We start from the raw sequence: 14,279 nt of genomic DNA on the forward strand, positions 1-14,279 counted from the left end.
CCAGGAGGGCACAGCCGGGGGGGTCGGGTTCCCATTTTCCATGTAAAATCCTCCAGGATCAGAGGAAATGACCTCAAGTGTCACCCAGGGAGGCCCAGGTTGGATTTTGGCTAAATTCCTTCATGGAAAGGGTTCCCCAGCCCTGGCACAGCTGCCCAGGGAGGTTTGGAGTGCCCATCCCTGGAGGGATTTAAATCCCTGTGGATGTGACACCTGGGGACAAGGTCAGGCCTTGGCAGGAATGGTTGGACTCAATGTCTTAGAGGTGTTTTCCAACCCCAACAATTCCATGAGTGTATGAAGAACATTTCCTTTATTCCCTGGGGCTCACATCATCTCAGTGTCCCCAAGTCCTGCTGATCTCCTTGGAGAAGCTCAGCCCTGTGGGAATGCAGAGTTCTCCACATTCCCAGCCCCACAAACACCAGGTCCAACCAGAGCTGCTCCCCTGCATTCCCAAAAAATTCCCTTTTCATACATCCCTGGATCCCACTCCCTTTTCCCGAGCACATTGCTGATGTTTGTTCCTGTGTCCTCCAGAAACCTGAGGGTCCCTCCTTGGCAGCTCCTCGTTAGGCAGCCATCCTGAATCCACTAATTAGGATGTTGCTGTTGCAGCAGGGCTGGGCTGAGGTGTCTGGAGCTGTTGAGGCAGAGCTGCAGTCAGGGAATTGAGGAACAACTCATCCCTTCTATTTTTGGAAAGCAGGAATTGTGCTCTAGGGGCTCTTGGATCCACGGCCTCGGCTTGCAGGCCTGACTTTGGCATGGCTGGGATGGATTTAATCCTGCATGGATTAAATTCAGCAGGGAAGGGGCAATTCCACGATGGGTTAAAGCTGCCAAAGGGAGGATCCCGCTTCCCTCAGCACCTCTGGATCAATTCCCCACTGCTGGGAAGGATGAAGGTTTGACAAGAAAGTCTCACAGATGTGTGTGCTTGGCAGAAAGATTTTTGAATGTAGAATCTGATGAAGGAATAGAGATGGAAGCAAGTTTTGATATAGAAGAAAAGAATTGCTGAGCCAGTCCCACTGGATAACCAAGGAGGCAAAGGGTGTGTTGGTTAGAAGGGGTTTATGGCTTACAGCAAAGGATAAACCCACCCCAAACAAGAAGATGTTTTTACCAAGCACAAAGAGAGCACAGGCAAACAAGACAGCAAATGTGGCAAATACAGAAAAGGTCTCAGAATTTTCCACTGCAAGAAAACTGAAAAACAACTTCTAGCTGAAACTGCAATGCACTGACTGTTAGTGATGGAGAGCAGTGACATGAATATGGTAATTACAGCAGTTATGATGGGCTATAGGTAACAGTTAAGGTATAGATTGGTTCTGCTGTATGAAGATGCTCAGCACAGAAAAGTCTGTAATGCATTGGAACCTAAACTCAGGGTGTCCAGGGCTGCCTGCAGCTGGAGCTGACAGCTGTGGGCACAGCTCTGTCACCCACGGCCCTGGGCTGCTGTGACACCTTGGGTACAATAAACTGCATTTGGAGAGCCCCTGGAGCCCCACATCCCTCATTCAGGCTCTTACAGTGGCGCCCAACGTGGGGCACCATTAGTCAGGGCCTGAATGAGGGATGGGAGACTCCAGGGCTGCCTGCAGCTGGAGCTGACAGCTGTGGGCACAGCTCTGTCACCCACGGCCCTGGGCTGCTGGAACATCTTGGATACAATAAACTGCATTTGGAGAGCCCCTGGAGCCCCCTATCCCTCATTTAGGCCCTTACACCCCACGGAATGAATCCCTCTAGTGTGGGAGATTTGTAGCCTGTCCCGAGCAGAAGCAGTGAGGAAGTGCCTTGAAAAGCTGAGATCCACCTCCTCCCTCCTGCTGGAATCCTCGCTGCCACTGCTGTGCATGAACGGCAGCAGGAGCCCACCCACGAGGCAGCAAAGTGCCGGGAAAGGGAGAGGAAAAGCATCCAGGAGAAAAGGTGTGGGAATCCAGGAAATTCCTCTGGCTGTCCTGGAGGACTTGAGACCCTGCCAGGGAGCTCAGAGACCTTGGCACAGAGCCCACGACCCCTGTGCCTTTGGTTTAGCCCTTGGAAAAAAATTACCCACCTTATATGAGGATTTACAAGCCAGAAAAAATTTAAGTAGAATGATAGTGAATTTGTCACAGGGTGGAAATGTAGAATTTGGGGGTTTTTAGAATGGGGGTTCAAGGGGCAAGATGGAGGGATCTGGGTGTGTCCTGTCCTTCTTCTTCTTCTTCTTGGCCTCCATCTTCTGCTGTGCTGGTGGCACTTTTGGAATGGTTTAAGGTAGAAACTCACTGTCTAACATAGGTGATAAATATTGGGAAGTTATGGTAAATAATGTACATGTAGTTTTTAGTATAAAAAGATAACACTGCCCTGAGGGTGGGCAGTGTGCCTCTGTCTGATCTGCTGGACAGACCTCAGCAGGCCAGAGAAAGAATTTTATGGATAAGATACAATAAACAACCTTGAGAATGAGACCAGAGGAATCCTGACTCTTTGTTCGACAGCAGGACTGGGAAAGGAGACTTGTACACATCTTGGGGTCACTGTGAGCAGCTGAAATCCTGAGAAAAAGGAGCATAAAGATGTGAGTCAGTAGAGCTGCAGCCCCCCGGCTGGAAAAGCAGAGGGATTCTGGAAAAGTTCTAGAGGAGGGGGGAAAACGGAAATTCCACTGAGGAATGGGATACCCGGATTGGCTTGTGTGAATATATGGGAACATGTAAACACTGAGCTCAGCTGAAAAGCCTTCATAAATGTGATTTATAGTTATATTTATTTATAGTTTTTGATTTTAAGGAATGGTTCTTCCCCCAGAGGGTGCTGGCACTGCCCAGGCTGCCCAGGAAATGGGCACAGCCCGAGCTCCAGGAGCTGCCAGGGATGCCCAGGGTGGGATTGTTGGGGGTCTGGGCAGGGACAGGGGCTGGGCTCTGTGATCGTTGTGGATCTTTTCCACTCAGGATATTCCAATTTACAACTCTCTGATAATTTCATCCTTTATTTCTATCCTGTAACTCCCCACTCTGCCCCCTGAACCTCAGAATTTTCCATTTTTGACAGGGTGCCCGGACAAAATGCTCTTGCTCTTGCCTCAACTTTAAGCCTCTTTATTTCAGGGACAGGCTCAGGGCAGACTGAAAAATAGGATTTTTATTCTTTTTAATCCCTGACAGGAGCAGTGACTGCTCAGGGACCCCAGGGGGAGGTTCAGGGACACAGACAAGGGTGGCTCTGGCCATCAAGGGACACCTGCCCTGGCTGGGGGGAGCCACCCCTTTGTCCCAGAACAGATCCAGGTATTTTACCAGCTGGAAATCTCTCCTGTGTGCCAGGGAAAACCCTAAATCCTGCCTGTGACATGGGGATTTGGAATTAGATCATCTCTGAGGTCTCTTCCACCCCAAACCATTCCATGAGGAACCATTCCATGATGATCCTAAAGCAACTGCAGTGCTTAAAGCTGCTCTGGGAATATTTTACCTCAGTCATTCCATGTATCAAGTCAAAAAAAGGACACACACCTGAAAGATCTGGGATTTGAGAAGCTTCTCTTTATTTCTTCTTGACCTGGAAGTGCTGGAAATTTAAATGCAGGGAAAAGGAAATAGGAGAAATGAGAGAGTAAGTGAAAAAAATTATGAGATTAAGATAAATACGTTTTATTTGCCTAAACATGAATTTTTTGAACTTGAACTGTTCTAGAACTCTGGAACTGTTTAGCTGAAGAATTTTTTCCTCTTTTCACGTGGTGTGCAACTTCCACTGGGATCTTTCTGTAGCAGCAGCAGAGGAGGAACACAGAAAAATATAAGAGAGATTTTCATCTTTTGTTCAGTTTTAGGATTCTTTTTCTTTTATTTTTCCCTGGGTTTATATTTTTTAGGGGTAATTTGAGGTTTTTGATGGCCTGATGATGAAAAGTAAGCACCTGCCCTATTGCAGGGTGGGCAACAAAATGTTGATTTTTCCTCTGTAAAATAAAAGTAAAAAAAAAAAAAAGATGACATGGAATGGAGATGAAGGAGGGGAGAGTTAGGTTGGATTTATGGAAGGAATCCCTGGCTGGGAGGGTGAGCATGGCAGGGATGGAATTGCCAGAGCAGCTGTGGCTGCCCCTGGATCCCTGGCAGTGCCCAAGGCCAGGCTGGACGTTGGGACACCCTGGGACAGTGGGAGCTGTCCCTGCCATGGCAGGGGTGGAACAAGATGAGTTTTAAGCTCCCTCCCAATCCCATTCTGTGATTTTCTGATTCTAACTCGAAATCTGGGAATTCCAACCCACTCTTGTTTGAACTTTCTGGAGTAAATAGTTACAGGAATGCTGCTTCCAGCCTGGCAGGGAGCTCAAACCTTTCCTCTCTGAGCACTGCGCGTCTCGTTAGCAATATTGGCTTTGTGTTCCTGCAAGAAATGCTGGCTGTAAATGAAATGGATGCACACACAGCAATGGATATAAAAATATAATTCAATTATGTTCTATTACTTCGGTTCTGCCTTTCAAATAATGCCCCAAACTGGAGGAAATAATGTCCTTTCATTTCCATTCATCACAGCTGAGAGCCTTGTCAAGGACATGACTTGCTGCCTGTACTTTGATATTGCTATTAAATTATTGGGTTTCTTCTGCATTTCCAGTAATCCCTAAAGCCAATTGTGACATTTCCTCAATTCCATACATCCAGCCTAAATACCTCTATTTGTCTCTCTGTAATTATGACACGTTGGCACTGGATTTTTTCGGGCTGCTCCAAGAATGACAGATGGATTTTCTTCCCTGTGCGATCCCAGCCTCAGTTCCCTGCAGGGCAGGGAAACTTTGCGCTCTCGCAGGTTGCTCCAAAACTCACGCAACCTGGAACATTCCAAGGGTGGAGCAAATACAGATTCTCTGGTCCAAAGTGCTTAGCCTTAATTAGCCTGGTCTAATTAAAAGTGTTGAGGACGACTCAATGAGTGTTTGCTTTGTGTTCAGTCTGAGAAAGCCTTGCCCCAGTCATTTATCAAGCCCTGGGTGTGTTTCCTGCTGGTTTAGGGTTATCCCATTCCATGCCCTGCAGGCCAGGGACACCTTGCACTGGGTCAGGCTGCTCCAAACTCCATTGAAATTGGAACATTCCAAGGATGGAGCAGCCACAGCTTCTGTGGCCCAAGTGCTTGGCAGCCTGGTCAAATAAAGCATGTCAACAATGACTTAAGGAGGGCTTGGTTTGTGCTCAGTCTGAGAACGCCTTGCCCCTGTCATTTATCAAGCCCCGGGTGTGTTTCCTGCTGGTTTAGGATTATCCCATTCCACGCCCTGCAGGGCAGGGACACGTTGCTAACTGGATCAGGTTGCACCCATCAAAACTGGAACATTCCAAGGATGGAGCAGCCACAGCTTCTGTGGCCCAAGTGATTGACAGCCTGGTCTAATTAAGTGTGTTAATGATGGCCTAAAGAGTGCTTGGTTTGTGCTCAGTCTGAGAAAGCCCTGCCTCTGCCATTTATCAAGCCCAGGGTGTGTTTCCTGCTGGTTTAGCACCTTGTGAGGACTGGGCTATGTTGGAGCCATTAATTATTAATTTCCTAATCAATCTTCATCCATCTGCCACTGGTGCCTGGCTTGCCTTTAACACACGGCCACAGAAATGGATGTAATTCCCATTTAAATTCCTGGTAGTGCCTGGAGCAGCAGGGCTGGGCTTTGTGACCCACCATAATTCCAAGAGCACTTTGTCACCAGTGCTGTTGGCTCCCCAGGCAGCTCTGAAATCCCGGGATGTGATGCTGGGGAAGAAGAAACAGGAAAGCTGTATAAATATGATTGCCTGGCAAAAGATTTTGAGAATATGGAAACTATAAGTGAGATTGAAATGAAAGCAAGCTTTGAGATCCCTCAGTTACTGAACAACTGGAAAACAATGGTGTGGCTGCTGAAGGTGATCCCCTTTTGATGGAACAACACCCTCTGCTTGCAGACAGGCCCAAGGGTCAGAGCAGACCCTACAGCTTGGCAGAAGGGGCCAAAGAGGAGTTTTTAGGGTTTAAAATATTACACAGTGTGGTAATGTAATGATTGCTATGGGCTGTATGGAAATGCTATAGGATTTGTATCTTGTACTGGATTGGTTAGTGAAAATTAGAATATTCAGCACAGAAGAAGATTTATTGTATTGTTATGGGAACTTCACTCTCTTTTTACTCTTCCTTGCTCTCTCATCCTCTTTACCACGCTTCTCAGAATCTCTCCTGGTCAGAGTGACTCCAAGATGTGTACAAGTTTCTTTTTCCCAGCTGGGCAGTCAAAGAAGGAGTCAGGATTCTTTTGCTCTCGTTCTCAAGGTTGTTTATTATTTCTCATCTATAACATCCTTTCTCTGAGCTGCTGAGGTCTGTCTGACAGGTCAGTCCATGGCACACTGGCCACCTCAGAGGCGGTGTTATCTTTTTATACTAAAACCTTGGTGTACTTTATTTACCATAATTTCCCAATACCTATCACCTATGTTAGTGAGCTTCTACCTTAAACCAGTCCAAAAATGCCACCATCACAGCAGAAGATGGGGGCCAAGAAGAAGAAGGAGAAAGGCTGGACACACCCAAATTCCTTCATCTTGCCTCCTGAACCCTCATTCTAAAAAACCCCAAAAATCTATTTTTTACCCTGTGAACAAACTAACCATTATTCTACTTAAACTCTCTTGTCTGGTAATTCTTCATATAAAGGTTGGTAATTGTTTTTTCCAAGGGCTGAATCAAAGGCACAGGGGTCTGGGGCTCTGTGCCAGGGTCTCTGAGCCCCCTGGGCAGGGGGTTGAACCCTCCAGGGCAGCCAGAGGGATTTCCTGGGTTCTGACACACACTCCTGCCTTCCCTCTCTTTACCTCTCTCTCCCTCCTTGGGGCCTGCTCCGAGCTGTGGCTGGCAGCTCCCAGCTGGGCCCTGCTTGGGGCCCTTTCCAATAAACCACCCAGGTTCTTTGCAATAAACCACCCAGGCCCTTTCCAATAAACCACCCAGGCCCTTTGCAATAAACCACCCAGGCCCTTTGCAATAAACCACCCAGGCCCTTTGCAATAAATCACCCAGGCCCTTTGCAATAAACCCCAAGTTCCAAGGCCTGGCTTCAGAGATCTCTGGTCTCTGTCCATCCCCATCGTCCTACCCCCGTCCGTGGCTCCCGCACGGAAGCTCTGAATGGGAGCCCCTTTCCCAAGGCTGCAGCTGCGGCGTGAAAGGGAGCGGGGCGGATTCCCTCCGATCAGTAGGGCCTTGTTCTGCCAGGGGAGGAGCTCCCAGGGGCTCTGCCGCTCTCTTTGTGCCCTCTCAGAATCTCTGCTGGTCACAGTGACTCTGAGATACGTACAAGCCTCTTTTCCCAGCCCGGCCGTCGAAGAAGGAGTCAGGATTCTTTTGTTCTGGTTCTCCAGGTTGTTTATTATTCCTTATCTCTGTCATTCTTTCTCTAACCCACTGAGGTCTGTCCAGCAGGTCGGCTTGAGGCACACGGCCCACCTCAGTGTTGTATTTTTACACTAAAAACTATGGGTACATTATTTACCATAACTCCCCAATACCTATCACCTATGTTAGACAGTGAGCTTCTACCTTAAACCAATCCAGAAGTGCCACCAGCACAGCAGAAAATGGAGGCCAAGAAGAAGGAGAAAGACAGGACACGCCCAAATTCCTCCATCTTGCCCCCTGAACCCCCATTCTAAAAAAAAACCCCAAATTCTACATTTTTACCCTGTGACAAGCTAACCATTATTCTACTTAATCTCTCTTAATTTGTAATTCTTCACACAAAGTTGGAAATTATTTTTTGCAAGGGCTAAAATCAAAGGCACAGGTGTCTGTGACTGCGTGCCAAGGTCTCTGAGCCCCTGCCAGGGTCTGGAGTCCCCCAGGGCAGCCAGAGCAATGTCCTGGGTTCCAACAGTCCCCTGCCAAGCCAAGCCTGACTCCAAAATGTGGGATTGCCGCTAGGAAACCCCAATTCCAAAGGGCAGGGGGGACACGGAGCCCTCAGGACAGGGAGACGTTCTCGGGGTGTGCAAATGGGATGTTTGGAAAGCATGCTCCAGGAAAGTTTTGGGAGTATTTCTCAGAGCTTGCTATTGTTTGGTGATGATTTTTATTATTCCTAATGGAGTCCAAGGGAGGTTTTGACCAGGAATGTTGGCTGGCTGAGGCTCTGCTGGGTTGGAGGTTGTGGCTGGGTGAAGCTTTGCTGGTCAAAGCTCCACGGCCCAGTGTTCCCCTCCTGAATCCTGGAAGTCATTTAGGACAGACCTTGGCTTGGGAAGAGGCTTTGAGAATGATAACAAAAACCCCATTTAGTCCTGACGCCTTCTGGCAGGGATGGTTTCATTTGTAATTCCTGGAATTTATGGGATTTCAGGTTTCATTTGTAATTCCTGGAATTAATGGGGTTTCATGTACGAACCTCTCCCATGTTCCAGTGGCTGCCCATGGATCCCTGGCAGTGCCCAAGTCCAGGCTGGACATTGGGGCACCCTGGGACAGTGGGAGGTGTCCCTGCCATGGCAGGGGCGGCACTGAATGGAATTTACGGTCCTTCCAACCCAAAGCATTCCAAGATTCCATGATTCCCTGACTGTAACTCCCTATTCTTTTCTCCTTTAGCAGAGAAATATCAATGTAAGGGCCCATTCCTGAATATTGGGAATATTGGGAATATTCCCTTCATAAGTGTGGTTTGACCATTTATCTGCTCCACTGAGTCCTATTTGCTGAAAACCTCAACAATCTTCCTAAATTTCTTAATATTTTTTAGATTAGATCCAATTTGCCATGTCTGTGGCTGCAGAAATCCAGGGATTTCTGTTTGCTTTTTTGGGATTTGGAGCTGAAAGTGAAACTTGTGGCGTAAATAAAGGGAAACTGCTGTATCCAAACCCTCATTTCCATGTTCTTTCTGTCTGGAGTGTCGGGATGAAAGGGATGCGTCCCAGCCTTTTTATCCCATCCCACTTTGCTCCTGAAGGATGGCAAAGGGCTCCCTTTCATCTGCAGGATTATGGAAATGGCCCCACCAGCTTGGGCTGACGTCGGTGCTTTTATCTTTTGCTTCAAGTTTTGAAGGATTATCCGTGGCTCCCTTGTTCCCTGTCTCGAGATTTGATGGGAAGTGGGAGCAAAGAGCAGCTCCTTGCTGGAATTGTTCAGGAAAAATGATGAAACCCAGGAGAGAGGAAGGGAGAGGGAAATAGGAGCCAGCTGGGTGTTGGTGATGACCCCACAGGTTCTGATTGTACCTGGATCCCTGTTTTTGACACCTTCTTCCAAAAATAAGCCTCCTTAAGCAGAAAACATGGCACAAATCCCAGTTTCCCAGCTGGAATTCCAAACCAGGGATCCATCAGCTGATGGAAGAAGAGCTCAGAGGTTGTGAGCAAAGAGACCCTGGCACAGATGGCAGAGCTGACTGGTTTGGGGTCTGGATTTTTAGCCATGAGCCCAATTCCTTTCGTTTTAAATTACCTGAACCAGGAATTCATGCTGGGAAGGATTTGAGAAGTCCAAAAATGGGAGGAAGAGGAAGAGAGGGCTTGGATTGTGAATCTCTGCTCTCCTAAGGAGTTTTCTCTGGTTACCAAGGACTGGACTGAGGCTGGAGCTGTGTCCAGGAGGGATAGGATGGACAGTAGGGAAAGGTTCCACTATTCCAGAGCTGTCCAGGGAATGGGCACAGCCCTGAGGCTGCCAGAGCTCCAGGAGCCTTTGGACAGCACTGGCAGGGATGCCCAGGGTGGGATTGTTGGGGGTCTGGGCAGGGACAGCAGCTTGATCCATAATCCTTGTGGGACCCCCCTACTCAGGATATTCCATGAATGCGATGTTCCCAGTTCTCCCAGTGCCAGGACAGGTACAAAGGAAGCTCTTCCCATTTTTCTTTTGTTCCTGCTTCCAAATGCAGACCAAGCAAATTCCTCCTGGGTGAAGCCCAAATGAAGCAAACTCTGATTTTATGGCTGATTCTTGTATTTGCCTCTAGTGCTTGGTTTGTATTCCTTTAATATTGAAATAAGATTCCCATCTAAAGCAGAACACCCGGGAATATCTCCCTGTAATAACAAGGATGGGAATGTGATTTGGAATGTAACATTTTTATTGCCTTTCCCTTTTTATTACCACATTTGCTGGCATTCTTGGCCCAGAAAGTCAATCCTTCATCTTCATTCCTGGCTTTTTTTTTCGGAATTGCTGCTTTTCCTGGCCTGGCAATGGATATTTATACATTGCTTCATCATTTATGCAGCTTAAAGGATACCTTGGAGCAAAGCCTGGATCCAGCAAGGGTGGATCCCTCTCCCCAGGGGACACAGGATGTCACAGTTCAGAGTGGGATTTTACATTTATATTTATAGGTTTATTTTTATTTTTATTTTATTTTTATACTTTCTATTATATTTATATCTATAATCTCCAATTAATTGCTGCCCTGTCCCTTATTATTGAGCACTTACTTCTCTTCTACTACATGGAAATATTTCATGGAAAAGGAGAGAAAAGAAAAGAGAATTAAATTTAATCACTTCTTTCTGAGGTCAGCAGCATCTCCCCATCAACCTGTGCTGACTGCTGCTGCTACACCTGGAATTTTATGGGAATTTTATGGGAATTATGGGAATTAGGTGTGAGCCGAAGGTTTCACATCCCAGAGAGGGAAAAACGCCCCTGTCCAGGGTGGTTCAGTCTCTCCATACACAAAGAGATGATGTCCCAAGGGAGATGCCTCTCTGCATTCCAGCTCCAGGGATTCATCCCACTTGGCAGCCAAGTTCCCAGGAGTTCACTGGGGAGAAGGTGGATGGAGAAGGATGGATGAGTGGCAGGATCTGACTTGAGGAGAACAGGCTTCCCATGCCAAACAAATTCTTGACTAATTCCTTCTTCCAAGATTTCCAATCCAGTGAGATGGCACCTGTCCCACACACAGGCGTGTTCCATCCCAATTGTAACTGCAGGGCTGTCCATCCATCCATCCATCCATCCATCCATCCATCCATCCATCCATCCATCATCCATCCATCCATCATCCATCATCCATCCATCCCTCCATCCATCCATCCATCATCCATCCATCCATCATCCATCCATCCCTCCATCCATCCATCCATCCATCCATCCATCCATCTATCCATCCATCCATCCATCCATCATCCATCCATCATCCATCCATCATCCATCCATCCATCCATCCATCCATCCATCCATCCATCCATCATCCATCCATCCATCCATCCATCCATCCATCCATCCATCCATCCATCATCCATCATCCATCCATCCATCCATCATCTATCCATCATCCATCCATCCATCCATCTATCCATCCCTACCTGCCTCTGCATGGCCCGGGAATGTGGCTGCCCCTGGATTCCTGGCAGTGCCCAAGGCCAGGTTGGACACCGGGGCTTGGAGCAGCCTGGGACAGTGGGAGGTGTCCCTGTCATGGCTGGGGTGGCACTGGATCAGATTTAAGGTCCCTCCCAACCCGAACCATTCCATGATTTTGTGATTCCATGGCTTTAAGTGTCCCTGCTTTTCTTTATCTCCTTTTCCTTTCCTTACTGGAACCACCAGTCAGAGCTGGAACAAGGAACCAGTGAGTGCCAGGACACAGGGAATGGCTTCCCACTGCCACAGGGCAGTGATAGATGGGATTTTGGGAATTAGGAATTCCTGGCTGTGAGGGTGGGCAGGCCCTGGCACAGGTGCCCAGAGCAGCTGTGGCTGCCCCTGGATCCCTGGCAGTGCCCAAGGCCAGGCTGGGCACTGGGGCTTGGAGCAGCCTGGAATAGTGGAAGGTGTCTCTGCCTATGGCAGGAGTGGGATGGGTGGATCTTTAAGATCCCTTCCGTCCCAACCATTCCCTGATTCTGTGATCCCTGTTGTTCTGCAGCATCCCCTTCCATCAAGCTCCTCGTGGACGACCCCATCGTGGTGAACCCTGGAGAAGCCATCACCTTGGTGTGTGTGACCACCGGGGGGGAGCCAGTGCCCAGCCTGACGTGGGTGAGGTCTGTGGGGGTCCTGCCCAACAAGACTGTCCTGAACGGGGGCACCCTGACCATTCCCGCCATCACCTCCGAGGATTCCGGCACCTACAGCTGCATCGCCAACAACAACGTCGGCAATCCCGCCAAGAAGTCCACCAACATCATCGTAAGAGGTGAGTTCAGTTGGAAAACCATGGACTTTTCTCCTGGAAGATTATTCCAGTCGTAATCCAGTGGGACAGCAACATTCAGTGTTCAATGTTTGGTATTCAACATTCAACGTTCAGCATTCATTGTTCAATGTTATACATTCAACATTCAACATTCAGCGTTCATTGTTCAATGTTCAGTGTTCAATGTTCAACCTTCAATGTTAAATGTTCAACGTTCAGCATTAAATCTTCCATGTTCAACATTTAACATTCAACGTCCAGCATTCAGTGTTAAATGTTCAACATTCAAAATTCAACGTTCAACGTTCAATGTTCAACATTAAATATCTAACATTCAACATTCAATGTTAAACGTTCAACATTCAGTGTTCAATGTTTAATGTTCAATGTTCAACATTTAGCATTAAAGGTTCAGCGTTCAATATTCAACATTCAAGGTTCCATGTTCAACATTCAATGTTAAATGTTCAACATTCAGCATTCAAAATTCAACATTCAACATTAAATATCTGATATCAATGTTCAGTGTTCAACGTTCAAGGTTTAATGTTCAACATTCAAGGTTTAATGTTCAACATTCAACATTCAATGCTCAACATTCAATGTTCAATGCTCAACATTAAATATCTAATGTTCAATGTTCAACATTCCAATTTTAATGTTCAACATTCAATGTTCAATGCTCAACATTAAATATCTAATGTTCAATGTTCAACATTCCAATTTTAATGTTCAACATTCAATGTTCAATGCTCAACATTAAATATCTGATGTTCAATGTTCAACATTCAATGTTCAGCAGTGGGGGTTTCCTCTGTTTCCAAATGGTCCTGGTTGGACTAAATCTTGAAGGTCTCTTTCAACCTTGATAATTCTCTTACTCCAGGATTTCTGAACTCTTCTAATCATTTATGGGATGAATTATTGTTGGTTTCCAAGACTTCCGGAGTTCTTGTGCTGGGATCAAAGCCCTGAGGTGGAACAAGAGTGGTTTGGTGCCTTTTTGTGTTGGGGTGATGCAGCAGCTTTTCCTTGCAAAGTGGAGAGAAATTGGTTGGTTCAGCCTGGAGGACATTGACTGGAGACCTCACTGTGGTCTTCAACATCCTCCTGAGGAGCAGCTCTGATTGATGACAGGGATAGGAGCCAGGGAATGGCTGGAGCTGGGCCAGGGCAGGCTCAGGTTGGATCTCAGGGAAAGGTTCCACTACTCCAGAGGGTGCTGGCATTGCCCAGGCTCTCCAGGGAATGGGCACAGCCCTGAGGCTGCCAGAGCTCCAGGAGCTTTTGGACAGCACTGTCAGGGATCCCAGGGTGGGATTGTTGTGGTGGGGGAGTTTGTGCAGGGGAGGATTTGGACTCTGCGATCCTTGTGGGTCTCTCCCATCTTTGGATATTCCATGGTTCTATGAAATGATCTGCAAAGGCCTTGGATGCATCCCAGGCTCCTGGAGTTCTCATTGCCTCCTTCATCTCTTCCTTCCTCCTTGTCTGAAGCTGTTCCTGAAATTAAGGCTGGGAATGTCCTCCCTGGTGGGGAGCTTGAGATGGATCCCTGTGCTTGAATTCCAGGAAAAACCAGGAGAAGTGTTTGTCTGAGGTGAAAATGAAAGAGGAGGGCTTGCACAAAACCTGCTCCCAGCTGGAGGGAATCTTTCCCTGCTCATTTAATCCCTTCTGGAAAACCCCTGGGACACGGGCAGCTGGTTTGGATACAGAGCTGGATTGGCATCATCAGAGAGGATTCACCTCCCTGAACCAAACGCTTCATCTGAGCTTCATTTTCCACATAAACTCCAAGCTATAGGAGTTTGAAAGAATAACCTGGGATGAATCAGACTCAGGAAAAACTGATGGATAAAGAGCCAATGTGGGAGTATTTCATGGACACCACAACCCCTGCTCACTTATTCCCCAGCATCTCCTGCTCCCCAGCAGGATAAGGAATTGGGAGTTATTTCTGTCCTGGGGGTCAGGGAGGGAGCACTGGATCGGGAGATGGGCATGGATTTATTTGGAATTTTGCACTGGAATTTGAATTTCTGACATTTGGCTCCGAGGTTTTGTTGTCATTCCTCAGCTCAGGAATATTAATTTC

General features: G+C 47.4%; 2 protein-coding genes across 3 annotated transcripts in view; one reads left to right on the forward strand and one right to left on the reverse strand.

Annotated features, from left to right (window-relative positions):
- LOC141729302 (uncharacterized) overlaps nucleotides 1-14,279 on the reverse strand; it is a 143,268-nt gene that overhangs the window by 114,416 nt on the left and 14,573 nt on the right. The gene's annotated exons all lie outside the window — the stretch shown is intronic.
- The window catches only part of MDGA2 (MAM domain containing glycosylphosphatidylinositol anchor 2), a 220,308-nt gene that overhangs the window by 106,087 nt on the left and 99,942 nt on the right, over nucleotides 1-14,279 (forward strand). For both annotated transcript variants that reach the window (XM_074544152.1, XM_074544153.1), the window contains exon 6: nucleotides 11,912-12,181. In XM_074544152.1, coding sequence (XP_074400253.1) covers nucleotides 11,912-12,181 — 270 coding nt within the window. The remainder of the gene's footprint in view (nucleotides 1-11,911; nucleotides 12,182-14,279) is intronic.

The sequence above is a fragment of the Zonotrichia albicollis genome, chromosome 6, assembly GCF_047830755.1.
Source record: "Zonotrichia albicollis isolate bZonAlb1 chromosome 6, bZonAlb1.hap1, whole genome shotgun sequence".
Classification (NCBI taxonomy): Eukaryota; Metazoa; Chordata; class Aves; order Passeriformes; family Passerellidae; genus Zonotrichia; species Zonotrichia albicollis.